Source organism: Tachypleus tridentatus, chromosome 11 (assembly GCF_004210375.1).
Source record: "Tachypleus tridentatus isolate NWPU-2018 chromosome 11, ASM421037v1, whole genome shotgun sequence".
Classification (NCBI taxonomy): domain Eukaryota; kingdom Metazoa; phylum Arthropoda; class Merostomata; order Xiphosura; family Limulidae; genus Tachypleus; species Tachypleus tridentatus.
In genome coordinates this window covers 76,996,082-77,008,196 of record NC_134835.1, presented here as the reverse complement: position 1 = coordinate 77,008,196, position 12,115 = coordinate 76,996,082, and the positions used below count along the sequence as shown (strand labels likewise).

Here is a 12,115-nt window from a genome sequence, read left to right as displayed (position 1 = left end):
CGTAGATCACATGAAGTTTAGTTCTATTGGAATAATGCTCATATGAAGATCATGTTATAATGAGCTAAGAACATATTTCCTAAAATAACGTAAAACCTTCAATGAGGATGGCGTATCCTGAACATGAACAGTACAATTATTCCAAACTTCACGTGTCTAATGATCTCCTCCTTATGACAGTAAAATTGATAGAAATAGTCTAAACTACATTCGTGCCTGGTGCATTATGGAGAAAACTAGATTGCACAAGCCCCAACAATATAAGATTATAAATCAGGTCAATGGGAAATGGTCGTGCCAAGTGCATATTTACTCAAAACGTTATCAGTTGATTTTTGTACCACTTGGAATACGTACCAAGTGTTTGTTTTGAAATACATTGTCCTTGCTGAAGAGTCACCTGGACAGATACCACTTTTCATTTAACTTCTGCCGGATAATAGAAGAAAAAGTCAAACCAACTATTACAGAACAGAGTGATTTTGTTTATAACATATATGTTGCAGCAAAATAATCAGGTTGAATATATTTTGTTTGGTCTCTCAAGCTAACTGATGGTAAGTACATTAATCTTACTAATATAAACAAGCCTTATTTTGATGACATGATTTCTGGGATTTCATTTTCAGGAATACCATATAAGGCCCGTAGAAATCTTGTTTTTGAGTTCTCTTCTCTGAACTCTATTATTTATGGGGTTTGGGAAATATTCTTGCTATAGATAGAGAAATATGTTCAGCTTGTTGTATTTTTGGTGAATGATCTTATTTCTTTATATACTCGCATTGGATGTTTTTGCTGCTAACAGTTGATAATTAACCACATCTGCTCTGTTGTATGGGTCCTTTTATAAATGAGAACATTGACGCTGACAGCCTAATTTCAGACAAGTATATACAGAGAAGTGTCATATCTAACATAAGTCTCCATCTATACGAAATGAATTCAGAAGTAAAGGCTAAATTTTTCTCTCTGAAGCACGACAACAGAAGGCTAGTTTGGTATGCTTTTTCCAACTATAATGGATATTGCCACATGCATCTTGATTACAGTACAACAGTTTCGTATCTTGTGCGGTATTATACAATATGTTATATATAGTATATATTTCGTTGATAAAAAAAGTCACCAGCACATGGAACAAAATGAATCAATTTAATAGCACCATATATAGAGATGAAACATAGCTTTTATGTTCATTGTTATATACTGTTACTATAGTACAGTAAAGACATCATATTGTCAGATGAAATGTGGTGTTTGATCTTGTAACAACAATTTATAATACATTATGTAACATTCCCATAGAATATACCTAAGGGATATAAGCCCCAATTCATGCTAAATTGTATATGTTTCTGTATCACCTCTTATAAATGACATCACCTCACAACAGGTTTGCACGACACAAAATCAGGGTCAGGCAAGTACAAAATTTATGGAACAATCATTGTAGTATGTAGTATTTGTATAAGTAGACAACTTTCCTACATCCAGTTAAACAAATGTGTCGTAACTACATACAGAGTATTTATTAAAAAATTAAAAAAACAATTACGTGAACATGCCCAAAGAAGATAACTTATAGTAGTGAAAAAGTTCAGTATTGTTTTAATTCGAATCATCACTCTTCCCCTTTCTTTCTGCAGGGTCTTTCTAAACCTGAAACTTAAAACTAACTGTTAAAGGGTAAATAAAATTAACTGCTGTGATCATAAGTTCTTGTAATCTCCTTCTCCTTTCAGACATGTGTGATGTTATAACAGCTGTACTACTGTAATAAACGGTTTCCGCTAATCAGTTATAAAACAATAATAATAACAATATAAATTCAAAGAAAATTAAGTTAAATCTTAAAAAAAAAACAACCAAAAGTGCACCTTTTGGCAAAAATTGCAATTTCAAGTGATAATAAATAAAAAAATACATGGACATCTATATGTTTGCAACACTAAAAAAATAAAAAAAGTAACAATAAATTGACAACTTCAACTGTGTACCAAATTTCAAGAAAATAGAAAGTAAAACATCATGCTGTAGAAAATTAGCCACATTGAAAAAAAACGAAATTACCAACCTCTTGCATATAACATTAAATCTTACAAGAATAATATTGTTAAAAAAGTACTATAAATTAATTTTTAATAATATCGCTGAACAAACTTAAACCTATGGAAATGTAGGGGCGCAATATAAAATAACAAAATCCATCAAAGAACTAAAAAGTTAAAATAACATAAAAAATCAAACCACAATATTCAGACAACGTCATAAAAAAGAAACTATGAAAAGCTAATGCAAATATTCAAAAAAGGAAAATTAGAATTAAGTCTAGTTAAACAAAACAAACTTTCAAATATATATGATTCACAATTTATATAATGAATTGAATGAAAGTCAATGCATTGTGTGATTGTAATATGAAATTGGAAAAATATATATTTATATATATTGTGTACAAAAGGGCTCTAGGTGGATAACGGAATGCTAAGGAAATTCTCCAAAAGTGCCACTTTTCTGTTTTAATCTTATGAAAGGACCCATCTTCCTGTTTTGGTTATTTTCTATCAACTGCCTAATTTCTTGTGGAAGCTGTCAATCTCCTATGCTACTTTTTATCATTTATAACTTACAATCATGTTCTATCACACCTCAAGTCTCCACCTAATTTAATGCTCGAGCCTGACAGTGGTTGTGTCATTGATCAATAGTATGGTATGGAGGTTAAAAGTGGATATATCTATTATGATGTTATAGTAGGTAGCCAACCAGCCAGAGAAGAGACATAAAAGTTGATAGACTGTGCCAGATTTGGAGCTTTCATTTCACACTGTTGGAGTTGACATAAGCCAAATTTGGTTCAATGATCTTATGAACATCTTTCATATGCTATAATATGTCTCTCCCATTTGTTATATGAGCATTGCATCATTTGAGGTGACAGGAGTCTTGATGCTTTTATCTCTTCTTCTGAGTTTGTGACGTAAGGTGGGTCATTGTTTTGTAGGTGGTTGCACTAGTCAAGGACTCTAAGCCTAGTTGTGGTCTACATGCTTGTAGCTCAGATTTAGAGCAGACGCTAATTTAATTGATTTATCTCAACTCGACTTCGGTAAGTTCTTTTCTAAGTTCTAGGTTTTCTTTAAAATATGTCTTGAAGATTAATTTGTTCGCAGTTCAGAGAACAGAAACATGATGAACAATGCTTATCTATCATCTATTTTTATCACTAAAGTCAGGACTGAAAACTTCAAAGTAACTTAACCCATAATAGGTCAGCAAGTAAGGAGAAGTTGAACATCGTAACCAATTAGGCCACGACTTGACCTAGCAAGAAAGCATCTGGATAAGATATAGTGCATGTAGTATATTTCACAATATGAATGATAAATGTAGTGACCCCTCAACTGCAAAAAATGTATTATCCAAGCATAGTGTACATACAACTACAATAGCTCGGTCCTGACTGTCCCAAAATAAAACTTCCTTACATGCATATGAGTTCCTCTACCATTGTCTAATTACTAAAAGGTATATTTCAAGTTTAAATGGAGTAAAACTATTAAAACTACGTATTGAAACTTTAAATTAGTAAATAAAATTATCCCAACTATTTTACAAGCAGTGAATAAAGTTTCTATCCTCGTATGATTTGTAGCCCATCTGTTGTAATTTTAATTGGTTTTTAACACAATATTAAATATAATTGAGATAAGTAAGTAAACTCATGAACTATTTCACATATAAGTACAGATATATGTTCGTAAACTTACCTAAAATACAAACAGTGCATTATTTTTTTTTTGGATTAGCAGCTAATTGTGATTCCATTGATGAAGCCTAAATCACAAAAGTCTATGAATATTTCAGTTGCACAAGATCTAAAATATACCTTCACTAGCACCAATTAAAACAGTTGTTTCACTACATTTCTCATATTGTGTGGTGTAGGTCCTAAAGAAGCACTGCATTTTTCAGTTTGAAATCGAACCCAATAGGTGCCGTAAAAATGAAGAGAAAACAAAACACACTGTTTTTCTCTGTTATAGTGGTTCAGACTACATACTTTGGTCACACACACACATATCAGTATTCTAAATCAACTTGCTGCCCTTTAAATTATATAGGCCCAGCATGAACAGGTGGTTAATATACTCGATTCGTAATCCGAGGACTGTGTGTTCGAATTCCCGTCACACCAAACATGGTTACCTTTTCAGCCGTGGGTGCGTTATAATGAAAGGGTCAATCCCATTAGTCATTGGTAAAAGAGTAGTCCATAAGTTGGCGGTGAGTGGTAGTGACTACCTGCCTTCTCTCTGGTCTTACACTGCTAAATTAGGGTCGGCTAGCGCAGATAGCCTTCGTGTAGCTTTGCGCGAAATTAAAAAAACAACAACGAAACAAACAAACTTGTAGACCACAATTCAGGTGCAGTGTACCAAATCAAGCAATATCTCGTCATTTCTTTATCCCATCCATTGTTTGTTTATTTATCCCTTTAATTAATATGCAAAAAATACCTTTGGCAATTAACTTTTACTTCTTTTTTTCGAACTGTCGCATGCAAGTTATATGGTCTTAGGCACGTGATCTATTGTAACATTTGATTTTTAAATTTCTTCACTTGACCTGGTGATTGATTACTCGAGGAAAGGTTTTAAAATGCAAAAACCGAACGTATAGACTAGCCCGTTTCATTCTGTTTTAGTTATCGTTTATATCCGTATTTTAAGGAGGGCATTTCGGGAATGTTTACATTAACAATCACCTACCTAGACTGCCCATAGTGAGAGAGAGAGGCTAAGTTTTAAATATAATAATATGCATGTTGTTAGTTGCCATGATCAGCTACTTAAATCCTATAATGTATGTGTTGTTTACTCCAAGACTTCTAAAATAGTGTCAAGTATTAAAACAATGTGCAATGTTCATATAGCTATTTTCTGAGTTAATTAACTGTGGTAATGTTACATGATGCGTACAAAATGTTTCGTAATCTGTCCTGCTGCCGAGTTATATAATGCTTAGCTGTAGTTCAGTAATTCGCATTTTACGTCTGATTGTCTTAAGACAATTTCTGAGTTATCATTTTTAATTATTAATAGTTTTTGTTCTATTTACTATGTAATACTTAATTGTTTACCTGTATATTACTTTATATTCTTATTGATTTTCTGTATTATAATCCTTTGAATAATTTATTTATATCACATAGTGTTATTCTCACATTTATTGGTTATATTACTGTTTATTACAACTTAACTCTCCTGCTTGTGTATTTTAAGATGTAATTCTGAAGTTGTTTGCTATCAAACGATGTATTACCCTTACCTGTAACGTACTTGGTCATAAATAGTAAGTTGATTATTTTCAATCCTTTATTCATTTATCATATACATATTTTCGTATTCTGTAAAACGCAGTAAATTTTAGAGTAATTTTTATTTTGCTTTATTAATTTATTTATTAAGGCCCAAGTAATGATCGGTTGAATGAGTTAGTAATATATACTGTTATATGTACAGAATAACTTATCTGTCTTGGTTTTTGATATTGCTTTATTTTTGCATTCTTGTCTTGGTAAAAGGAATTGATTTGTGTGGTATTGCATTACTACCAAGCTGTATTATATTAAACTGAAGTCAGACATAGTATTTTGTTACATTATAATTGAGATGACTAGTAATGTTTTCTATTGCAGTATAATACAATCTGTGTTTTTTGACTGGTGGATTTCGTAGTTTTTATAGTTGTTGATGGCTAAGCCTAAAGGTAAGCGCTGTTTTCGTCTGTTATTCAGTGTTTAGGATTCTTTCTATTGTAGTACAATACAATCTGTGTTTTTTGACTGGTGGATTCCGTAGTTCTTATAGTTGTTGATGGTAAGGTAAGCACTGTTTTCGTCTGTTATTCAGTGTTTAGGATTATTTCTGTTGTGCTGTTTTCTTTAAAGTTGCTCCACTAGGCAAAATTTTCTTTCTGATTATAAGTGTCATCTTATTACAAGTTACAACTTTTACAGTAAGGAAGAATATTTTAATAACAGTTAAAATGTTTCGATCACTCGTGCAATCACTCTCACATATACAAGTTTTAACGGTAAAAATTGAGTTCTAATAGCAACTGTTCAGATGCGACCCAATCTTACCAACAGGAATTTCAACCCATTTCCAGAGCTATCATTAATCAACGTGAAATACATCAAGTAATTAACAAACACCCAATGGAAGGGTCGAATTTTCTAGTTAATATAGCAGATGTCCAAACAAAGCAATTCATCACTGCACCAAGTTCGTGCAAACTTAAAGACCAGTTTCCATGGAATAAAGAAACAAGGTAACAATTTTTTTCTCAAAATCTCTTATTAAAAAACAAATGTTAAATACGTACTTAACTTTACCGTTCTCCCGCACTAAAGCCTGAAGCAAGATTGCTTGTGAGCCGAAACAAAGCAACCTATCATTCGGTCGGGGCAAGAAATGAAGACAAGAAACACTTAACATTAGGATTCACATCCAAGTATTTATTTAAGAGTCGATTATTGGCATCTACATTGTACTCTTGATTACAAACTAGAAGCTTATATCAAGGAAGAAAATTACTTCTGGAGACAATGTCTCGAGAGACAACTTATTGTTACTCTCATTTATTGGAGAGAAAAACAGAGTTGGTGGATCCAAAACTAGAAAGTTCCTTAACATTATCAAGCTATGAATAGATTATCATCTTCTAACAAAAATATACAATAAAGGAACTCAATGATATTATTTTGAACAAAACAATTATTACTGAAAGAAACAGTAGATATTCTTTACTCTAATGATAAACACTGATCAGGACATGGCTGAGGCGACCAAGTAATAATTGCGAGTGCTGCAAATTGTACCTTGTACAGGTTAAAGTAAAACAGAATATCATACGATTTGTAGGGATACGCAATTAATCAGGTGAGCTGGACTCAAACAACAATATAATTACGTATATCGGCCACAAAGGATCAGACTTTAAAAAGAGAATGGTGAACAAGGTTACCGATGGAGCTGCCACCGCGAGTGGAGGAGGTTAATAAGCCGTGCAGGATAGGATAATAGAGCGATATCAGAATGGTTTGTATGATCACTGTACATAACCTAAAGTTGAAACATGTACTGAATGATACAGTGAAGGGGATGATAGAAACCAGCGATTTTTTTAGACTGTGAAAATAGTGTAAGTGTTTTTATCAGATCACTAATCACCGGATCATACAATGCTTTCATTAATTATTTATCTTCACAGATCATGACAGTTGGAAGTCTTTATGATGGATTTTCACAGATTCTGACGATAGGAAGTATTTATGATTGATCTTTACAGATTCTGACGGTGGGAAGGCTTTACAATAGACCTTCACAGATTCTGACGGTGGGAGGGCTTTACAATAGACCTTCACAGATTCTGACGGTGGGAAGGCTTTATAATAGACCTTCACAAATCCTGTCGGTTGGAAAACTTTACAATAGACCTTCACAGATCCTGACGGTTGGAAAACTTTATGATAGACCTTCACAGATCCTGACGGTTGGAAAGCTTTATGATAGATCTTCACAGAGTCTGACGGTTGGAAGGCTTTATAATAGACCTTTACAGATCCTGACGGTTGGAAAGCTTTGAAATGGATCTTCACAGATCCTGACAAGTGGAAAGCTTTATAATAGACCTTCACAGATCCTGACGGTTTGGTAAGCTTTATAATGGATCATCACAGATCCTGACGGTTGGAAGGATTTATGATCGGATGCTTGCTGTTTTGTTTGTTTATCTGAAATAATTAAGTTTAAAAACTCAGACCGTAAAAAACATCTTAAATCTAAACGTAGTATATATATATATATATGAAATTCATATAATTTGTACTTTAAAAACCCTGAGAAGTTACAAATAAATATACCCATGGATTTTTTGAAAGCATGAAAACCACATTTTATGGTTTGGGTTTGATTATTGATTTTGTTGGTGTTTCCAAACTTATGTCAAGACTCAACTACTTAGCAGGATTTATATTGATCGTCTAAATTAGTTTCTACAACATTGTGGTTCTTTATTCGTGACGTTTCTTTAAAAATTACATGTTTTTATTAGTAATGTTACGCGTGACTTGAGATTCATAGACATATACTGTCCTATATTATTTGACTCTGAAGATATATACTATTATATCTGGTTTATTTTGAATTTCGCGCAAAGCTACACGAGGGTTACCTGTGCTAGCCGTCCCTAATTTTGCAGTGCAAGACTAGAGAGAAGGCAGCTAGTCATCATCACCCACCGCCAACTATTGGGCTACTCTTTTACCAACGAATAGTGAGATTGACCCTCACATTATAATGCCCTCACGCCTGAAAGGGCGAGCATGTTTGGAGTTATGGGGATTTGAACCGAGACCCCCAGATTACGAGTCGAGTGTCTTAACCAATTGGCCATGCCAGGCCTGTTATATGTGGATGAGATTGTTAAAATTAAAATGTACTGAGTAGTACGCCTACCTATAACATTGACTGTTCGTTTTTTGCATTGCTGTAGTCAGCCAATGAGTACCTCCCAGTGGCATAGATGTAAGTCTGAAGGCTTATAACGCACATTGTGTAGCTTTGTGTTTGAATACTAACAACCAAATAAACTAGTCAGTAAAGAAATATACACCACTAATTTGGTTTAATTACATTTTTAAATTATTTTTTTCTGCAATTGAATGTTAGAATTGTCATTGGTATACCTTAAGACCACGTATATTATAACGTAAATAACACTACTTAACAAAATGTTTGCTTTTTCTTGTTCCTGAGCAAAAGTGTTATTTATCAAGTGCTTATGTTTTAAGTAAATAGAAAAGACCTATTTTCTCTTCAATCTTTGCTTTTGTGACCTGGGTAATGAAAATTTCAAATTTACCCATTTTCCAGAACATTCCAGGTAGATTCAGTGCTAGGTAGCTGATAGAGAATTTTCTCGAACTCACAAGAATTTTCTAGAACGTTGTAGAACTTAAGAAAATTTTCTAGAACTTTCCATAGTAATATATATATATACAGGGGCTCACCACTTCAGTTTAGTTCTAGATGCCTAAGTGAACACATGGACCTATCTGATTTTATCAGAGATGACATCAAGAAGCTGCAAGCATTCTCCAGATACATTTTGATAACTATGTGGCCAAGTTATCAAGACCAGAGCAAAAAGTACTCTGTGACAGCATCTGTTAAAATGTGTGAAGCCTACAAGGCATATTTTGACATGCCTGTCGGAAATCAAGAAAAACCCTGGGCACCTCATTTTACCTGCGAGCACTGCAAAGGAACTCTAGAAGGTAAGACGGACAATTTTTGCTTGCTTGAATAATAAGATTTTATATTATACACATTTTAGACTGTTTTAAAATTTAAATATCTTTTAATTTATTTATTTTAAATTCCAATAGTATAGAAAAATATCAGATATAAAATATTTTGCATGAACCTCTTACACATTAGTTGTGGATGAAATAAATTTATTTTTCATAATAAGAATTTTGTACTCTCTGTACCATCCTGCAAAAGAGAGCCATGAAGTTTGTCATTCCAAGAATTTGGCGTGATCCCACTGACAAGTCAAGCAATGGCTACTTCTGCATGGTGGACCCTTCCAAACGTCGGGCTGGCAAGGATGCATCTGCTATCATGTTTCCGGACTTTCCATTATTCATCGCCCCAGTGCCACACTGCCCTGAGCTCCCTGTACCCACTCCACCAGAGAGAAAGCAGCCATTCTCAGAAGAGAGCAACAAATCAGAAGAGGAGGTAGACGTTGAAGATTCAGATTACAATTTCAGAGGTGCATCTGGTGAGAAAAACCCATACTACCCCAACCAAGGAGACCTCAATGACTTGATCAGAGATCTTGGTCTAAGAAAGTCGAATTCCGAGACTATATTTGGGGGCTGATACGTGAAAGTGATTTATATTACAGTCGCGAATCTCGAAAAACCACTTACTTCTAAACATTTTTATTCATTTTTGTATAACTTTAGTATAAATACATGTAAATCTTGATTTATATGTTGTTTTATTCAGACGTTGTGTAAATGAAAATGTGCCCGTTTTTACATAGAAAATAAGTTAATTTCTAAATTTCATTATCCAGATTACAAAAGCAAAGTTTGAAGGGAATAATTGCTATTTTTGTACTTATACAATATAAGCAATTAAGAAATAACACATAATATCCAGGAACAAAATTTGTGTTACATAGTGTAATATGCATAAACAAATGTTTATTTAGTGTAATATGTTTTTCTTGAACTCGAGCAGTTGAAACGTCTTGGTATGGTATAGTTGTTATCACGCTTGGACTGTAAATCTAAGGTTTCATGGTTTACGATCCACTGCTATAGGAACGTATTCCGCACTTTGTGGTTGTTAATGCACTATATTAGTGATGATTAAATCCTATCAGGCAAGAATATTTCAAGAGTTGGTGGTAAGTGTTATTTCCCTTCCCTCTAGTCTACCAGTTTAAAATTAATGATTGCTATGCGCAAAATATCCCTTTCCTTGCACTGCGTGGAAATTCTGAAACAAACAATTCAATTTTCAGTATTTTTTGTTGTTGTTACAAAATAAGTTCAGTATTTACAAAATGTAGGAAAAATGTTTCGTTTCACAGTGATGATACAAAAAATGCGAACTTACTAAAAATTTGTTTGTCAAGCACAAAACTACACAAGGGGCTATCTGTGTTTTGACCACCACTGAGATACCGCTGTGCCACAGACTGTTAAGAGTCTTCAGTTATAGTGTTATGTAGTGATAATATAATGTTATGTATAAAAACAAGTAATATGACTTCAGACACAAAACAAAGTGAAATAAATACCTATCATATGGCAGCCAGTCAATGTGATCGTTGTAAAATAAACTCTTCATATTTATTTATTGTTGTAGCTTACATTCATATACGTATTATATTAAACTTTGATAGAAATAATTGATCAAGCAAAATATATATCTAAAGATAAAACACTAATCCATTACTTGGAGTGGTAAAGTACCTGGTATAACTCAGTATATTTCTTGTTTTTAATGACAGTTTATTACATTGGAAGTTAATTTGAATTTATTCTTTTTAACTGAAGTAATTCTGTGATAAAGAACGAAATAATTTAAAAATACAAAAAGTTAGTCACTGCACCAGAAGACAAGCCATAGTAAAACACGATACAATACCAAGACTTTTTTTATTAATAGAATGAATTGTCAAGCGAGCTGGGACATAATTATCGCAAATTTATCAAATATAAAGATTATTTTATTTTTGTTTACAGATATTTATAGAATATCATAAAACTTGTATAATGTCTACACCTGACGCTCACCAAGTATAGTTTCCAACCTGTGTGGCAAGTTAGTTGAGAAAAGGATTTTGGTTGGAATACTTCGTAAATAACTTGTATGTTTCTATCCTTCTACGCTGACTTGATTCAGACCTGGCATCGTTTGGTGGTTAGGACACTCGACTCATATTCTGACGGTTGCGGGTTTTAATGTTATCGTCGAATAAACTCACTCTTTCAGCCGTGGAGACATCACAGTGTAATGGTCATGACAAATATTCATTGGTAAAGAGTAATCACACAGTTAGCAATGAATGGAGTTGATAGTTGCTTTTCTTCTACTAAATTAGGGATTACAAGTAGCTTTGCGCAAAATCTCCCACCCCTAAAAAAAAACTGATGGAGGCGCTTCTTTCTTAGAAATATTACAAGGCTGCTCAATCCAAATTCAGAAAAGCTGTCAAATGTTAGTGACTTTATGGTAAAACTTTATAACGAGAAGAAAAAAAAGTTATGAATGCCTAGAACTCCCAATCAAGTTATGTTATGGTGACGATATGTCAAAGTCCCATTCACTATATTACTTGCCCAGTTTACTTTATCTAATGCTTTTTCTTACTTGGGAAAGATATTCACCGTCTAAGGATGTATTCTATTATTACTGTAGTCTATCGCAGAAGGAAAGTCATTAGTTTCTTATATAGAAGGGTAAATAAAAACAATATATTAATTAAACTGGCTAAAAATGTTATAGTAAGCGTTTCT

General features: G+C 33.2%; 1 protein-coding gene across 3 annotated transcripts; it reads left to right on the top strand.

Annotated features, from left to right (window-relative positions):
* The first annotated feature begins 392 nt into the window (after nucleotides 1-392).
* Nucleotides 393-10,924, top strand: LOC143232516 (uncharacterized). Of its 3 annotated transcripts, XM_076468081.1 has the most exons (4): nucleotides 393-557; nucleotides 5,705-5,775; nucleotides 9,096-9,349; nucleotides 9,579-10,924. In XM_076468081.1, exon 4 carries the CDS (start codon nucleotides 9,585-9,587, stop codon nucleotides 9,960-9,962), a length of 378 nt encoding a protein of 125 aa, XP_076324196.1. In that variant the 5' UTR covers nucleotides 393-557; nucleotides 5,705-5,775; nucleotides 9,096-9,349; nucleotides 9,579-9,584; the 3' UTR covers nucleotides 9,963-10,924. The 3 variants fall into 3 exon arrangements, with proteins under 3 accessions (XP_076324196.1, XP_076324197.1, XP_076324195.1); XM_076468082.1 differs by lacking the exon at nucleotides 5,705-5,775 and having other exon boundaries at nucleotides 9,141-9,349; XM_076468080.1 differs by lacking the exon at nucleotides 5,705-5,775.
* Nucleotides 10,925-12,115: the final 1,191 nt, after the last annotated feature.

What these genes read in the sequence shown, in the direction of transcription:
- LOC143232516 (XM_076468082.1), top strand. Translation starts at nt 9,585, where the DNA reads ATGAAGTTTGTCATTCCAAGAATTTGGCGTGATCCCACTGACAAGTCA.